The following is a 19,167-nucleotide window of genomic DNA, read 5'->3' on the forward strand; positions in this document are numbered from 1 at the left end:
TTCCACAGACTTTATAATGGTTATGTGCTAAATGGTAGCTAAAACCTGGTGGCTTTTAAGCTAGTAGGGCTGCTATTTTTTCATTTTTTGTAGTTTCTCAAGTCCTCAGAACAGTTTCAGATCAAGAAAACAGTGTAACTCTGTTGACTGAATACATGAATATTTGGACATAATTTGGCATAATATTTGAAGTAAACATTTTTGTGATTTTTTAATGGTTAGTGCTAATTTTTAATAGGTTCTTGAACTTTTCAGAATTAGCTACTGACATTATGGGGATTTTTTTTTTAATCATCAGTGGAGAGTTTTATTCTTTAGCCTTATCTTTTCTTCTTTCCCTATTTTACAAACAAGTTAAGAACCATGTAGCCCTTAAGAAAGAGTGTAGAAGTATACTGATAATTTCTTATCCTAACTTATTTTATCTACATTTTTAATTGAAATTAAGAATTTGAATATATAAGAAAGTCTTGGGTATATTTGTGATGTCTTGCCATCTATTCATAACTTCAGGTATAATAATGCTTCAGACTTTTGACATACTCAAAGCCAGAAGCTAATTTATATAAGATTAGCATGTTAAAAGAAATGTTGGATTGAAATGATAATCCAGCTATTCAGGGTTTGCCTTTACTTGAATTATTATGAATAATAAATGCAAACATTGACCTATGCATTAAATTATACAAGTTAAAAATGTGTTAGATGAAAAATATGATAGCCTTAACTAGATATCTCCAAGGTAAGTTAACCTTTTGAACTTTTTTTGTCATTTATTTCAGGAACATTAACAATATGTCATAGCATATATCTTCATCTCATTAATGAAGGAGCAGTTATGACTAATTAGTGACACAATTGAATGCACTATTTTTGAGTTTCATTTACTTTGACAGATTGAAAGTGGGATAAAGAACCTGCTTACTTCATGTATAATCGTTAGAAAAGATGCCAAACAAATTCTAAAATTTGCACCTACTTTACTTTAATTGAATGAAGCTACTACTTGTTTACAGATTCACATACAATCCAGATCTTTATTTTTGCTTTCATAATTAGTGGAATGTTTATAATTATCCTTGATTCTTATTTTTTTTATGAGACACAAGTCGAGGACTTGGAGAAAAGAAATAGCAGTTAACAATGAAAGCTCACTGATTGAATTTGAGGAAAAACATTGAAATTATAGAATATCTTTAAAGATATGCACTTTCCATATTTTCAAGTAAATTTAAACTTACACTAGGATAATGTTTCCTAGTAGGATTGCTTGAGGATTAGACTGGACAGGGTTGATTTATTATTGATTTGTCATTTATCTGTAAACTACTAGAAAATAGCAGTTCTCAAAGTTTTCCATTTTAATTTTGTTTACACTCCCAATTGTTTTAAGCACTTTTTTGTGTGTAAACTGTAAAGTCTGGCCTGGCCCTTGTGAATAAGAAAATCACAAATAAAATAATGAACTTTTAGTGAATAAAATTTAACCAGTTAGTAACGGAAGAAACTGATGAAGCACTTAAGAAATGAAGGTACTTTATAGGAAAATTTGCCATGTTAGTGAAAATAAAAACAAAAAAAAATGTTGAGAATTGAAGCATTTAACCAAAGTAGCTCATATAAATAATAAAACCAACCTAAGTTTGCCTCATTTATTAAGGTTTAGTTATAATTTTCTTAGGACCAGTAGACATAATTACTATATTATCTCTTCTTTCTAAAGCACTCTCATTTACTTTATGTGGAAATGTTATACCTGGGGTACTTACATGATTGAGCTTGACTATAAGGTACTGTTAGTCTAGTCTTTCAGATTGACTGTTAAAAATACATCTTTATGATTTTTATTATAAAGACTGACAAGATTTTAACTAAAAATCTTAACTATAATAAAAAATAAATCACACCTAAAAATATACTTTGCCTTATATATAAGCTAATATAGAAAAATTTGGACTCACAAAAAGGCAAATGGTATATATATATATATATATATATATATATATATATATATGTGTGTGTGTGTGTGTGTGTGTGTGTGTGTGTATGTATATGGTATATTGAATATTTGGTGGCCAAAAAAAAGAGGATATTGCATTTTCACATTGAAAAGAATACTTTGCTGTTTGAAGGTATTCACTTTATGGTTCTTTTAATAATGTTCTGATGTTTTAAATATATGGTATAATTGTAGGGATTGGTTTACATAGAACTTTTCTGAGAAACATCTCTTATGTAAAGTGAAATACAATTGTATAATTGTATTTAGTTATTATTGAAGATAAATTAAACTTGAATAGTGGTTTACTGTTTTCTAAAATGATTTCACTTATTATCTCATTTGAACCTCATAACCAGCTCTGAAATAGAAAGGACATGGTGTATTCCCATTTTGTAGAGAAAGAATCGGAGGTTAAGATGAAAGGACACATTTAAATTCATGTGATCAGTAAGTTGCAGAGTTACCAGTAGAAAAGAAGAAAGGTGGCATTAATGGTGGCTTACTATGTGCCAGGGATTACATTCCCTCACTTAACTGTAACCCTGTCTGGTAGAGAGTTTAATTCTTATGAAGAAGCAACAAAAAGAAAACTAATCTGCTGCCTTGAATTTCCAGAAATTTAAGAAATTTTGAAATTGGGAAAACCTCATTGATTTGGGCAAACTGAATGTATGTAAGCTTTTGCATTGGGCACAAAAAGCATAAAATGAAGCCTACTCTTTTCAGTTTACCTTTCTATAACCCTGTAATCCATTTTATTTTATAACTATCCTTAAAAGTTTGACTTAAGTTTAGCCTTTTTGAGAATTGTTATTTTATAAACATAATTTATTGTTTTAAGTTAATTTTTTAGCAGATAGCAATTAGCACTTAGTCTGTAAATTGAATAATTTATCAAGTGCAGAAATTTATTAACCTAATCTGTTTTGACTTAAATGCACCAAAGATTTTTAGTAGGTATTAAATAGTCTTAAAAATTTTAAATTCTTTGTTGTTTGAATAAGTATTTGTCCAAAGAAGCACAGTTGAAGTCCTAGAAATATGGGTTTAAAGAAAAAACAAAAACAAACAAAAAAACTAGTTTTAATACTGAGATTAAGTATTAACTGTTTGTGTTTATATGTATAACAATAAAAACAGACAAAAATACTCTGGGAATAGTATACTGACAAACCAATTATAAGTAAGCATACTCAGTTTTCTTAAGTTTAATTGAATGTTGTTTTTAGTGAACACTATCAAATGCTAAATAATCTTATTTTTTAAACTACGTTATCAAAATAATTTTTGCCTTAGAAATTTTGGGGGGGTTAAGTTGTTATATATATATATAAAAACCCACCTATTTTTTGCAGCCTAAAATACCATTTGAGATTAGGATTTGTTCCTCATACCAGCAAGACATAACCAGTAACTATAAGGTAATAGTTTTTGCATGCTTTTGAGTAATTTAGACATTCATTGCTGAGAAAAGAGGAGTAGCAAAAGTAGGGTTTTAAATTGGTGCTTTAGTGAGTGATTTTCTTTTAAGTGATGATAGGTCATGAAATAATTACAAATGTTCTGTGAAACTTAAAGTGTCCAAACATGTTTGCAGAGTGACCATAAAATATTAGTTAAGGGCTAATAAATAATTAAACATCATTCATTGCTTTTCACTCTGTAATTGTTAACAAATTCAATACAGTTGAACTGGTATGTTTATAAGCCTGAATTTTCTTCTTACCATATCATTCTAATATAATTGATGAAAAGTCAGATTTTAAGCATTAGCTCTTTGACAGTGTCATTTTATACCATCTTTTCTTGACTATTTTGTGCCTTTTCAAAATGTTGTACTTGCTTAGTTGATTCTGCTAGCTAGATTGTACTGGTTAATAAATGATTTTGTTTTGTTTTGAGTTTCTTGTTTGTTATGGGTCTTATGTTTGTGTTGCCTGCTGGTTAGGCAACAACTTGTTTAGGTTGTTTTATGTTTATGTAGGAAAATTGGCACTAAGCGCTAGTGTGAACATTTGTTTTTATGATTTACATGTCATTTTTAAAAATCTGTATTGTAGCCTATATAGTTAACTGTGAAGTCACTCCTGGGCCTGTCTTTAAATGCTTATTAGAAGAGTCTAACAAATAAAATGAATAGTGTGTCTGTCTCTCTCTCTATCTTTTTGGATAATCATAACCACGCAGTTACCATAACCACACTGTTCTGCACTGAGTGACTTCTTATTTTAATTTGCCTAAATCTGAACAAGAGGTGATGGTTTGAGATAAGATTCCCATTAGAAGCAGCAATATCCCAACCAATATATAACTTGAGTTGATGAACTCAGGAAAAATCAGGATTTTTAAAGTCATATTTGGATATTCTAAGACTTAGTACCAAATTTTAAATGAAAATAAAATGTATTCTTTTTAATTGCTGCCTAGCAAATTATACCAAACCTAGTGGCTTAAAACAACAGACATTTATTGCCTCACAGTTCTGAGAGTCAGGAATCTAGATGAGGCTTAGCTGAGTGATTTTGGCTCAGAGTCTTTAATGAAGTTGAAGGCAAACTGTTAATCAGGGTTGCACTCTTAACAGAATAGCTATACTTCCAAGCTCACTCATGTGGCCATTGGTTTAAGTTCCTCACTATGTGGCCTTGCCATAGGGCTGCTTAATGAAATGGCAGCTGACTCCAACCCCCACACCCAACTCTTCACACACACCCTATCAGAAAGCAATCCAAAAAAGAGAGAGTATACCTAGGATTTAAGCTCAGTCTTTTCCTAACCTAATCTTGGAAATGATATTGCGTCACTTCTGCAGTACATTGTGAGTCACTAGTTCTAGTCCACATGCATGGGACACAAACTTTTCCTCTTGAAGTAAGGAGTAGAAAGGAACTTTTGAGATTTTGAAAACCATCACAGATTCATTGGTTATAGATGCAGCTCTCTATAAATCCTTGGATAATGGCAGTTAGTACCACCATGTATATTCAGAGAGAAAAAATATTGCCCCTACCATAAAAGGTTTAGTGTAACAACATGCCATAGGAAGTTGCCTGGTGCCACTGGAAAATGAAGTTATTTGGGGAAGTTAGCATTGATCTTTGTTAGGTTGGGCACTCAACAGTGGCCTTTCACATAAGCGTTAGTAAGGGTAGACCATGTGTGAAGTTATTCTTGGTCTCTGCCCATGCTACTATGGCCACAGGGTAAGTGGGTTAGATGAATAAGCAAATGGATTCCTTCCTTAGGAAAGATTCTGACATCTACAGGACAAGGTTATTGTTTTTACCTGGTTCTTAATCTCCTTGACTGCCATGGATGTTTTCTGATAGGCATTTACATGCAACTTAATTTTAACATCCTGTACTTATTTTGGCAGGCCTTTTTACATGCTTCTCTTCAGATTGTCTTGACACCAATTTTCCATATTGATTTTTCTAAAACTTTGTCCAGTTAACAAACCCATTAGCTATTACCCAGGAATCTGCATAAATCCTTAGACTGTCTTCCTTATGAAGTAGACTACTAAAACATTCTCAAAGTGTATGTTTCATCCATACCTAAAGGGAAGCTATAATATAGCTTTGTTCTCATCCGATCAACCCTAGAGATCTCTCCATACACCAGAGTTTTTACTTTCTTCATGAAATCTTTATGAAATCTCCAATTTTACCTAGGCATAGTTTGAGAGGCAGAAAAGTAGTAGAAAATATACATTATAGAAATCTTCAGTCACTTGTTTGCATAGCTTGTGTGTTTTTAAGGCCTGTGTAGATCTGAGTGGGTATGTGTCATTTTTGCTTGATAATGGAATGTTGCTTGTTAAATCAATTTTAGGTCAGCAAACTTCTTTGTAAAAGACTAGAAGCTAAATATTTTTGGTCATGCAGGCCATATGATTTCTGTCACGACTATTCTGCCAGTGTAGTGTAGAAGAGTTATATACAATATGTAGATTAAGTGGCATGACTGTGTTCCAATAAACCTATTACAAGAGAACAATGGGCCAGACTTGGGCCTCAGGACTTAGTTCGCTGATCCTGTGCTAGGTGATAGTTGGCAATAGGCAGTTTGGATCACAAAATTCCTTTTATCCTATGAGTACATATTCAGTCTCTATCATAATCTAGTAGCAAAACTAAGATCTGTTTTTCAAATAGCAGATGTTTGCAGAGAAGTCATAACCTTATTGGCAAACCTAAAATTTTGTGCCATGATACATCTATGGAAATTTCCCAGAGCTTCTATTCCATGTCCATGATTGTTATGGATTCTTAAGCCTTTTATGCCATGTCCCGCGCAGGCAGTGTGAATGGGGTTCCCCTCACTGGAATGGGCTGAGAAATAAAAGCTAGGAAAACTACAATTGTGGAAAAAAAAGAATACAGAAAGCAGTTTTAAAGTGGAGGCAGGACGGGCAAGCTGACCAGACAGATCGAACTTCTGACAAAATGGAGCCTGGACCATTTTATTTATATCAAGAAACATCAAAGAGATTCTATAGACTGTTATTTTCCCAAAAAAGGTGGGCTTTTTAGTTTCCAATGGGTTATGCCCATCTCTGTTGGTACTATGAGGAATCTTTCTAGCAGAGTGAAGGGAAAAGTCATGTGCATTGGGAGAGTCATGCGAAGTTCCCAATGCCAGGCCTATCCCTCCCTGGCTTCCATGCTGAGAGAAGGTCCTCATGTATTTCATTGACGGCTTCCTGCAATGCCACATTTCACAGTTAGCAAGGGAGGATATATTGCAGTGTGGACCTGCTGCAGAGGCCTTGCTCCAGTACCCAATTAAAAAAAAAAGTTCACTAGATAAATGGATTGGTGAGACATGCCCTAATAAGATATGCAGTGCCTCCAAAATCTAAAGAGGCGTTCCAAATGAAACCAATGTACAGCAGCTGCCTCTTTCTTTAGAGGGGATATCCTGACATGTCCTAGACCACTAGATACTTGGATACTTTATTGATGCAGTGGAACCCTGAGCTTTGCCATAGTTTCTCTCTTACCACCTGGCCTAAGATAGTGTTAGTATTATACAAACACTTAAATACAAACTGCTTCATGTTTTCTGTACTGAATGAACAGGGCAAAAAAATATTTTCCTGGACAATAACCCATCTAGCTTTTTCACTGGCAAAATTAGCAAGGTAAGTGGGTATATGGATGTAATCACTAGTCCAACATCCCTCAAGTCTTGACAACAATCTCTGGATTAGAAGAAAGGAAGAGGAGGCATGGTCAGAAGCTTCTACTTGACTATCATAATATCACTTGCTTCGTGGATCTAAGACCAAGCTTAAAAATGCTGTCAGGAACTATTCCCATTTTTATTCTGGAGCTAGATGGATCCAATGGACTCTCTGTGAAACAGACTCAGGCCTAGATGCTATTTATCTCCTGATGTCTAGAAGCTCCTTCTATGAGCTCTGGTCCATGGTAGCATTTAAATTTTGTGAAGTGTATCAGAAAGATAGAGCCATCACTTCATAACCAGTGCACAGTCTGGTTATTCCTCTCTCCTCCATCCATAGTCACAGTGATAAATGGCTGCAGTTCTCTCTCAGGAAAGTTTAAATGATGATTTAGGACATATACTTACATTCATTTTGAATGGTTCTTCCTCATAGGTGCAAGACCTTTCCTTAGTCAAGTAGTTTGTGTCTGGGCAAGAGGCTCTAAATCGCCACAATACTAACTTCAGTTTTTCCTTCATAGATTTTGTAATTTACACACACACACACACACACACACACACACACACACACACACATTTATATTTCAAGCAGCATCATAATCCACTGCTTATCTTATTTCTAGGGATTTTCTATCAATTAGCTACTGCCACAAATCCATACCTCTACCATTTAGACCTTAACACCTGCTGTGTTAAGTACCAACAAGTCTTGGCCACTTGTGGGTCCTATCATCCACTTTGTTTTCATTGTAGCATCCTCTATCATCATTTCTGTCATATAGGGAACAGGATGCTATTCTTCATATGTGTTTTCAAGAATGCTCGAGTCTCACAGCAATGCATTTCTTAAAGCCTCAGTTGAAGGAAGGATTCTGAGGTGGGGGGGAATATGTATGTTTAGGGGTGACTAGGTTACACTTATAGATGTTCTACAACATTTCCATGTTCCTAAACCTTTGGAATTTTTATTCTACAAAATAAAAAAGGTAGATAACTCACTGTAAACTACTACTGAGTTCAACTTTCAATCAATGAATCACAAGTAGTAAAGCCAACCCGTAAAACTATTGTTCCAATGCATTAAATGGCAAAGTGTACCCATGACAATTATTTCTGATTGTTTCTTAAGATTTTTCCCCTTGGTTTAATACCATCATAATCCACTTTTGACTATCAAAATATTGTAACTCTTTTGGTATGCAGTACAGGTTATTTTCTCTCACAGTAGTTATCACATTTACTTTTTCTGCCCATGTTTTATTTTTTTGCAATCTGAGTTAATAAGCGATCGTGGGGAGGGGAAAATGCTGAAAATTGACATTGACTTTGTGAGTCCCTGCTCCAGGTGCAATTCTTAGAAAATAAGGAAGCCCTCAAATTGACATAGGGTGAAGGGGGCTGCCTCTGCTGGAAAGGGAAGTTTATAGAAATAAAGAGGATTACAGTTCTCAGCCTTGTCAATTCTCCAAATGTCACTGTTAGTCAGCCTTCTGCCACCATAATAGATTGTGAGATATAAAAAGAGAACAGGATTATTTTGGCTCAGTTTTTTTTTTTGTTTTGTTTTTAAGGTTCCAGTCCTTGAACAATTGGCCCTGTTTCTTTGGGCCTGTGGTCACACTTCATGGCAGGAATATGTGGTAGAGCAAAACAACTCAGCTCATGATCAGTGAGCAAAAGACAGGAAGAGAGAGGTGGGAGTCCCACTATTCCTTTTACGGGGCATGCTCCCCAATGACCTGAATACTTCCCACAAAACACCATATCTTACAGGTTCCACTATTTCCCAGTAGCTCCTCACTGGGGACCATGTCTCTATCTCATGGACTGTTGGATGAACATTCCAGATCCAAAATATGATAGTCACCATACCCATTCCCAAGGAAATCCTCCTTCTCCATAAAACCTTTTACCTAATCTAAAAGAATTAACACTGTAGAGCATTTAAATAGTGTTGTTAAATTTGTTATCCAATCCTTGGATTTACTATCAGATATTTGCGTTTAATTCTTGACCATATTTTCCTTAAGAATACAGAAAGTGAGGGACTTCTTCAGAGTTTCATAGATGCCTCTTGTTTTCAGAAAATGTTCTTAGCTGTTTGTTTCACAGATTTTCATCTTATTCCCTATGTATGCTCTCTAGGGTAGCCAGACAAAACTAAGTAACACTATAATCTTTATAATCATTTATAAAGTGTTGGCATAGCAACTAGATGTCACTGCCACTTGATATTTGAATGAATTGCTCTCCATATATACTACACTTCATGCTCCCATCAGCAATAATTTGAATAATCATGATTCCATCACATACCTCAGACTACCATGATGTTTTCCCATAGAAGAGGTTATGCCTGAGCTCTTCAAATATGATCAACTCAATTGTAGAATTCCCTGAGGCCACTATTGTATCAATCAGGATCACAAAGCTCTCTACTTCAATTTAGTATAATTCAAGGAAATTTTAATAAAGGGACTATTTGCAAACACGTGACCAGATCTAAGGACATCATAAGTGATAGTGCAATACCTTAGGACTAGTAATAAAATGGTCTTCTGACCCTCAGGTCCAAGTTGTGAAGGGAAAGTCCCATCTGGAAAGGGTACCTCTAAAGCTATGTGTGAGGTTTAATGTTGAGAAAGCCAGCTAACACTCATGGAGGAGCAATTAGGAGAGAGAATTACTCTCACCTTCCTCTTCTGAGGCAAATGAGAAACCACACAGTGAGAAAACCTTTTGGTTTAGCCAATAGAGATTAGCATATTAAAGCAAAATGCAGAATGGAAAAGATTGGAGAGTAGAAAGGAAGAGGCAAGTAAAAAATATTCAGTACAGTTCATTCTATTTTTTTTAAATATAAGCCAACAGTGTTGCTTTGTGAGAAACCCATGAAGCATAGAGTAAATATGAAAAATTTTGCTATTAACACATTGAGTTGAAGCCAAAATTTGAGTGTTTTAATATAAGGAGGATTTATTTGCAATACTAATTTGATAAGTAATAATTAATTCACAGTAATAAGTAATATATATATAATGCATTTGAAAATAATTGTAATTCATATTAGCATTCTTATTAATTGTGCATCAGTACTGTAGGATTTTAAAAAATCCTCTGGACATTTTTTTTACATGTTGATGGATCTTTATTTTATTCATTTATTTTAGTGGTGCTGAGAATGGAACCTGGTGCCTCACATATGCTACGGAAGCACTCTACCACTGAGTCACAGCACTACCCCTCTGAACAACTTTGTTTACATATTAAGGTATTCTTCAATCTCAGGTCAAATGTGGTGTCATGAACATAATTTCACACATTATCTTCCTCATTTTGTTTTTCCTCTCAGTCTTTTCTTTCTATAGATTTTGTGTAACCATACATCTATACATTATTACTGTTTTTTAAGTTTCTGCTGCCTTTAGAGGAAGTACATTTTAGAGGGTAAAAGCAAGACTGTGGCCAAACTAGGGATACATATCCTGGCTTTCTAATTAGCTGTATGCTCTATAGTCCTCATCTATAAAATGCAAATAATGATAATTATGTCCCATGAGATATCTTGTAGGATTCAAGTTTGAGATAATTATGTAAAGGGTTTGAAACTGTTCCTGACATACAGTAATATGTGAGCTAAAATCATTATTATAAAAATATTAATATAAAAATCAGTGGTTGTTTGTCAAGAGAATTTTCTATCCAAACCATCATTTATGGATTATTGGGAATCTTAGCTTTTATTTCTCTAGTATTGCTCCCAGTATCTGGAGGTAAGAAACAGAGTGTACATGTAGTGAGCTTCTGCAATGGCCAGCCACTAAAATAAGCATGTTTACTAAACTGTCAATTTAATTGTCTTTATATTTTACAATTCAGCCAGGAAAACCGCGGAAGTAAAGTTCATGGATGTAATTCTGGGCGTGGTGGATCAGATGAGTGGAGTGACAAACTATTTTGCCCACTCAACGGTTTTATCTATGGTTGTGCCGCGCAACCGCAATGATTCCTACTTTTACTGTGGAAATGCTGTTACTATCTTTCTTTTATCATAACCTGTTTACAAACTCTAAAGTTAATTTCAATCCTAAACCTGTGCGTTTCTTTTCCTCTGCAAAGAACGACTGGCGGGTCCCATGCAATCATTTAAACGAGGCTCTGCGATTTCATTGGCCAGAAGCTGCTGCTCATTGATTTGCCCCCTGGTGTTGTGGGCGGAGCGCGGAGGTGCCTATTGGCAGAGGCGAAAAATTTAAACGGAGGCAAAAGGCAGGACTAGTTTTGCTCCGTGACTTGAGTTTGCGAGTTCCTGGGGTTGGTACCCTTTTTATTTCTAGGGTGTCGGCTTCTGGAAAACAAAGCGGGGTAAATTCACTCAGACCGTTTCCACAGCCGCGCGGTGAAGCGGCCAGCGTCGGTCGGAGGTCCCTGCTCCGGAGCAGCCTGGTAGGGGGTAGGGAAGGAGGCCGGGACGGGGTCTGAGGCTGCCATGGCGAACCGGCGAGTGGGGCGAACCTGCTGGGAGCTGAGCCCTACGGAACGCCGGCCGCCGGCGGGGCGGCAGGAACCAGTGGCCCAGGAGGAGGTGGCTTCCCCGCCGACGCTGTCTCTCAGCCACTTCTGCAGGTCCCCTTTCCCCTGCTTCGGAGATGTCCGCCTGGGCGCCTCGCGGACGCTGCCCCTGGTCCTGCACAACCCTAACGAGGAGGTGGCTGAGGTGGAGATCTCCCACTTCGCGGCCGCGGACCTGGGCTTCAGCGTGTCTCAGCGTTGTTTCCTGTTGCAGGTAGGTCGTGGGGCGGGGCGTGCCTTGGGCTGCGCTTTCTACCCTGTCCTTCCCGCCGCCTTCCACGCACATATATAATGTTAGGGCACTCAGTTACTTGGGCGGTGACAGTGCATCAAGGCATGCCTACTTATCTTTAACAGCATTCTAAGTAAACTTTATGCAAAAAAAGGCATTTAAAAATATGCTTCGGGTATTTTTAAATACTTTTGGTGTTTTTAAACTAATAGTTGGCACAAAGAGTGCATTCAATTTAATTTTATGACATTTGTTTCAAGAACCTCCCACATAGCTTTTACAGCCTGCTTTGGCCAAAGTACTAGTCCCATTCCCATCTCCACAAAAGAGAAAATTTGGTTCTTATTTTGACTGATGTGTCCTTTTAATTGAGTAGATCCTTGGAAAGCATGAAATCATTAACTGAGGGAGTCTAGATGGCTAATAACCACTTCATAAGGCAGTAGAAATTCAAATCTGAGGTTCATTGCCTTCTGTGTCACTGCTTATCTGCACTTCAGAACCTGGCTGGTCTTGTTTATAAATGACTGCTTTTCTTCCTATGGAAAGTTAGATTTCTGTTCTGTATAGTGATACTTTTACTTTTTGTTATTGTTGTTGTTGTTATAATGTAGAAGTAAAGTTCTTGTTTTCAGAGTAAATTGTTTTACACAGTAAAGATTCTGTATTTGTATTTTCTAAAACAAACTGCTTATGATGTTATATAGATTTACTTTTCAAACAAAAAACTGTTTTTTTCCTCTGACAAACAACCAAGGTTTGTTTGTTTGTTATTGTTGTTTTGTCATGTCAGGGTTTGGCAGATTCTACTGGACAGGCTGTATGGTGTAGATAGATGTTAAAGTCTAAACTCTGGAGCCAGACTACTTGGGTTCTAATTATTATCGATATGACTTTGACAAAGTTTCTAGACATTGGTCACTTCATAGTTAACCAGTTGTATGAGATACCTGTAATTGTTCCTGAAACATACAGATTGTTTAACAAAGGTCAATTTTATGATGTGGACTGTAGAGTAGTTTGTGAGAAAGAGGAAATTTAGTTGATCATCTCTATGTTTCTTTTTCCACAAAATCTTTATAATACAGGACCATTATATTTGAAATAGAAGTACTGCACATGATAAAGGAGTAGACATTTCAATTTTTTTTAAAGCCACTCAATTAAAATGATCTGGAGACTATTCTATTGCTTTCATCCAGTTAGATCTTTTTTTTTTTAGTTGTCAATGGATTTACATGTAGTGTTGAGAATTGAACCCTGTGCTTCACACATGCAAGGCAAGAGGTCTACCACTGAGCCAGGACACCAGCCCTCATCCAGTTGGATTTTATTATAGTTTTATATTGTTATGAACCCTGTTAGTGCTGGTGACTATTTTCATTATAATGAAATGAGCAGATCAGGTGGGAAAAATATATTTGACTTACCAAATGCTTTTAGGATTTTAGAGTGTTCATGAATAATAGTTGTTGTATGGTATGCTTTGATTATTTGAATTATATTATCATAATCATTTTAAATGTATTCTTTTGACTGTAGCCTAAAGAAAAACTAGTTATTTCTGTTAACTGGACACCATTGAAAGAAGGCCGAATAAGAGAGATTGTGACATTTCTTGTAAATGATGTTCTGAAACATCAAGCCATATTGCTAGGAAATGCAGAAGAGCAGAAAAAGAAAAAGGTAATAGTTTAATCATTCTATAATTCAAGAAAATGTTTCATAATGTGTAAAAATTGTTTTGATGACAAGCCTGAAGTAACATGTATAAATTGCTTATTAAAATAATATTCAATGGTTTTTAATTTCATCAGTATATTTTGTTTGTTTTTACAGAGGAGTCTTTGGAATACCATTAATAAAAAGAAAAATTCAGCCTCTTCAAGTTATAACAAAAAGATTTCAAATGATCAAAACATTAACAAAATATTTTGTGTTTCTCAAAAACTTGACAGAATTAGTAGCCCACTACAGGCATGTGAAAATCTGGGTATTAATGAAGCCTGTTCTCCAACAGAAAATCGTTCTTTAACCCTTGAAGAACATAAAATACCTATATCACCTATTAGCCCTGCTTTCCAAGAATGTCATGGTGAAATTTGCTTGCCACTTTCTGTACATCAGTCTACTACCTCTCATCTCTTCTTACATGTGAAAATGAGGAACAGTTAAAAGTAGAAGATGCCACCATTTCAAAAGATTTTAATTTTAATGAGGAAGTCATAACTCAAACTTCCTTTCAAAGTGAGGAGAATAGTAAACTTATTCTGACCCCAAACTGTTCTTCAACTTTAAACATTATGCAAAGTCAAGCAAATTTTCTAAGTCCAGATTCTTTTGTAAGTAATAGTCATACAGCTAATAATGAAGTAGGGTTAATGACATTTATTTCATCAGATGCACTTAAAAAAGATAATTCAGAGTCTGTGAATTTGGAATCCAAAAGTATACATGAAATTTACAGAACAATTTTAAGTCCAGATTCTTTTGTAAATGATAATTATGGAGCAAATCAGGATCTAGAGTCAGATTCAGTTAATCCTATTTTATCCCCAAATCAATTTGTAAAAGATAACATGGCACATATATATACCTCTCAGCAAACATGTAAAATATTATCATTATCAAATGAAAATTCAAAGATTGCCCGGTCTCCTCAGCACTGGAGAAAAAATGAAGTTTTGCCATGTAGTCATGAATATCAGGGTTCAAAAACACCTAAGCCTAATTTTGAAGAACTAAATCCTATAGAAGTGAAGTCAAGGTTACTACAATTTTAGAAAACAAATTCACCCTAAATTTTCTGCAGTTCAGGATGTTTCTCGTTATAGCCATAATAAGCAACATAAGAGACGCCCCATACTTTCTAACACAGTTATTAAAAGGAAGACCACCATTGCCAGAGAAAATCAAACAGATTAATAAGCCAAAAGCAAAAAGATGCCTCAACAGTACAGTAGGTGAATGTGAAAAAGTAATAGATCACCCCAAAGAAACAGAAGCTTTACATTCTCATCTTCCAATTATCGATTCAGTATTAAGTAAACCTGAGTGTTATAAAAGTGAAGTAAGTAATTCAATGACAGCTTTAGTTGCTTGTAAAAGAAAAAGTGATGGAAACATGGAAGATACAAATGTGAAGGCTGCTATTATAGAACATATGGATATACCCAAAATCAAAAGAATCCACTTTTCTCCCTTGGAATTGAAAACATCAACTGTTAAAAAAATAAAGATGACAACACCAATCTCAAAACGTACTAGCAACAGAGAGAAATTAAGCCTTAAGAAGAAAACTGGTGAGTATTATTTATAAAATCTCTAGGGTATTTTCTGTTTTGGTTTAGTGAATCTGCTTTTGATAAGCTTATATTAACTTGTACTTTTCATTTGTCAAATTGCTCAGTGGAAGACAGAACAAATAGTGTGGGACTAATTTCTGAAATTGTTGCAATCTTGTCTGTTAAACTTTGGATATTTTTTAAAATTTTATTTATTTATTTTTTAGTTGTAGATGGACACAATACTTTTATTTATTTTTTATTTATTTTTATGTGGTCTTGAGAATCGAACCCAATGCCTCACATGTGTGAGGCAAGCACTCTCCCACTGATTCACAACCCCAGCCCAAACTTTTGATATTTTACTCATGAATTTTCTGCAATAATTCTGTTTTTTAAAAAATATTATATCCAAATATTTATCTCAATTTGATATTTTTGGTACCTCCTTAAGTTTTACACCCTAAGAAAGTATTTGACATGTCTTGCCTTAGTCCACACCCTAACTAGAAGGCCCAGTGAAGTTCCTGGCCCGAATACTACCATCAGAAAGATTGTAGGAAAGACCTTTTCATGTCCTGTACTCCTGATAAGCTTACTCTGTCTTTGCCTCTGTCCATCCACTAATTGGAAATGAAGATAGGTCCCTAGAGTTCTCCATTTCTTAGAGAAGAATATTTTTCCTTTTCTAGTATTCACAGCTTTATCACACTGCCTCAGAAGCAGACAGGATTAATCCCATCACACTTTTAACCCAAAATACCTCTTCTGACAATCAAGATCCACGCAGGAAAGTAACCCATACTATGTATTTTACCAGATAATTTGAAAGAATTCTAGGCCTCCTAAGAAATATACACATCTCTCAATTGAACATCCCTCAATTGGAACTGTTTTCTTTCTCCTATTCTGTAAATCCTTCTATATCCTTTGGACTCACTGTTCTTCATTAGCACTTCTTTGCAAACATTCTCCTACCTTGTTACCCTGTTGCAGCCTGACCTTCTCTTGACAACAGTGCTTTCATTATAACCCTCTCAAGTTCTGTCTGCATTCTCTCCTACTTTTATGATTTTGGAGCTCCTGCTGGAATCTTCTAATATCTACTTTTTATTTTTTATCTATTTCCAAACTAATATCCCCTCTCTCCCTTAAAAACAAGCAAAAAGAAAATAACAAAATAGTTTAAAGCTCATTTTTCAGACTTTCTCACCCCTGTCCTCTCTTGATGCAGAGAATGATTCACTCTCAAAATTTTGAATCTTGCTTATTATACTTTTTCTAAAACTACTACTATTATGATTTCAAAATCATTTTCGAATATCTTTCTACTACTCTGGGAATTTAGTTCCAACCTCCTTAGGTCATGCTTTCCTAAAAGCATCTTAATATCCAGTTACTATCTCTATAAGTTCCACATTTCCTCTAGAACCCAACTTCAACATTGTTTATACCCCACTGTACACATACAGTTCTTTAATCCACCACTGTTTCCATGGCCCTCATCTCTGACCTATCTATCTTTCCTAATTCAGCTTGAATTCCATGGTTCAACATAAGCACTTCCTCTGGCTTCCTTCCCTTCATTGTCCATGCAGCAAATTCCAACTGTATTTCAGTCTAACTTTGCCTACTCTATGCCTGAACCTTGCTTGGTTGTTCTTTATTACTACAAACCCCAAGTAATCCCTGAACTCTTTTTATGGCTGTATTTTCCGGGCTTATTAGCTTTGCTATAGGGTACCTCACCCTTTTATCCTGAAACTTCTCTTTCCTCCTGTCTCATGATTGATAATAGTAGCTGACATTTACTGAGTTCTTTTATGTGTCAGACCTAGTTGTGAGTGCCTTACTATTACCTCTTTTAATATTTATGACATTCATGTGCAGTAAATGTTATTTTTACCCATAGCACAATTTTACAAATAGGTACATTGAGACTTGAGTAATTTGCCCATTTTACAGTCAGTTAGTGATAAAGCTGGGGTTCTACCCCAGGTAATGTCAGTTTTGTGATCCTAATCCAAGCTGATGACCCGTTTCCTATTTCACTGAGGGAGTAGAAATATAGATGCTTCTCTATTTATTAAGGATTACATCCAATAAACCCATTATAATCGACCTTAACAAGAAAAGTTTCAATAAAATAGCAAAAACTGATTGAAGTGGATTCAACAATTTTAGGTGATGAATTGGAAATAACTAATAAAGCTCCTTTCAAAATGATGTTTTACTTCATAAAATAACTTTTAATTAAGTATAATCTATATGCAAAAATTATACAAATCAGTATATAACTCAGTGAATGATCACAAAGGGAACATTGACTCTATTAAGGAGTTTTGCGTAAAAGAAAATGTAAGCAACATAAGCATAGAGCATAGGCTGAAGGGATAAATGGTCAGTGAGTTCCACACTGTAAATCCAGTGATTATTTCTCAATCTTTTTTTTTTTTTGTATTGGGGATTGAACCCTGGTACATTTAACCACTGAGCCTCAACCCTTTCCTGTATTTTATTTGGAGGGTCTAGCCAAGTTGCTTAGGGTCTCCTTTAGTTGATGAGGCTGGCTTTGAACTCATGATCCTCCTTCCTTAGCCTCCCAAAGTGCTGGGATTACAGGCATGCACCACCATGCCTGGCTATTCTCAGTCTTCATCTTGAACTATTTGTAAACAGTTTGGAGCCTTGAACCTCTGTCTTCTTGGAACATTTTATCTTGCCATTCTCATTCTCCTGGTTTTCTTCCTTCTTCATTGACTGCTCCCTTTCAGTTTTCTTTGTGGGAAGTTTCTTATTTCCCTTACACTTTGGATTACAGAGGGCTAGTTATTAAACATTTTTATATTTTACTCATTCTCTTAATGATCTCATCTGTTATTTCTCAATAGTGAGGCCCAAAGCTGTGGAATTGTCCTTATTTGTGTTTCTCTCTCATCCTTTCTTTATAAACTCAAATGCAGATCTGATTCTAAACTCAGTCCACCAACAAATTTTCTCTTTCCTTCAAATATAATCATAATCTGATCACTTCTCACTCACCATTGAATGGCACCGTTTGGGCCAGTCTTTGTCATTGCAGGATGTGCAAACAGATCTCCTTGCTTTCACCCTTGACTTTTCCATAGTCTGCGTACCCACATACTACTTTTAAAATATTAGGGCTTGGACTGTTCAGTTTCATAACATCTAATGACTTCCTGTTGCAATGAAAGCCCAAATTCCTACAATGATTTATAGGTCCCTATAACATCAATATTATGACCTTTTGACTTTCCAGCCTCTTACTTTTCTCTTTCCCTTGCTCACTGTTTTTTACCACTTTGGCTTCCTTGTAGTCCTTGAAACTTCAAATATGCTGTGTCCTCAGGGTATTTGCAGTTTGTTGTTTTCTCTAACTAGAATGACCTTTTTATTTAGTTCACTCATCATCGTATCATGTTCAAAACAGTGACTTGACCCAGGTTCTCAAACGCTACCAAATATTTAGAGTCACAGTTTAAACTTAGGTTTTCCTAGCTACAACATAAATGTTTTTTTCACCATTCTTGTTAAACTGTTGGGGTTTAAATGGAAGAAAAGATAAATAAAAGTTTTTATTTGGGGTAACGACCAAGGATTATAGTGATGGCACAATGGGATTCACTGACTTCAAAGTTCTGTGCCAATGTATAATTATTAAAACAACTCTTCTGATTTTCCACTATGTGGTGTTTTTCTTCCTTGCTCAGGAAACTCCAATGGTGCTTTACTATTATCAGATGATTTACAAAATTATTATTCTGTCATTTTAGGTCATCAGTTATAGGATCTCTGTTTATTTAGCCAGATATCTTTATTCACCATTCTGTCTTTGTATACTCTTACTAACATTCATATCTGTT

The 19,167-nt window shown here is 35.3% G+C and overlaps 1 protein-coding gene across 1 annotated transcript in view; it reads left to right on the plus strand.

Annotated features, from left to right (window-relative positions):
* The first annotated feature begins 11,684 nt into the window (after positions 1 to 11,684).
* LOC143410751 (abnormal spindle-like microcephaly-associated protein) overlaps positions 11,685 to 19,167 on the plus strand; it is a 31,649-nt gene continuing 24,166 nt past the window's right edge. The window contains 6 exon segments of the mRNA XM_076871497.1: positions 11,685 to 11,981; positions 13,542 to 13,685; positions 13,839 to 14,133; positions 14,136 to 14,764; positions 14,766 to 14,917; positions 14,919 to 15,301. Of these exon segments, the coding sequence (XP_076727612.1) occupies positions 11,685 to 11,981; positions 13,542 to 13,685; positions 13,839 to 14,133; positions 14,136 to 14,764; positions 14,766 to 14,917; positions 14,919 to 15,301 (1,900 nt within the window).

Source organism: Callospermophilus lateralis, chromosome 11 (genome assembly GCF_048772815.1).
Source record: "Callospermophilus lateralis isolate mCalLat2 chromosome 11, mCalLat2.hap1, whole genome shotgun sequence".
Classification (NCBI taxonomy): domain Eukaryota; kingdom Metazoa; phylum Chordata; class Mammalia; order Rodentia; family Sciuridae; genus Callospermophilus; species Callospermophilus lateralis.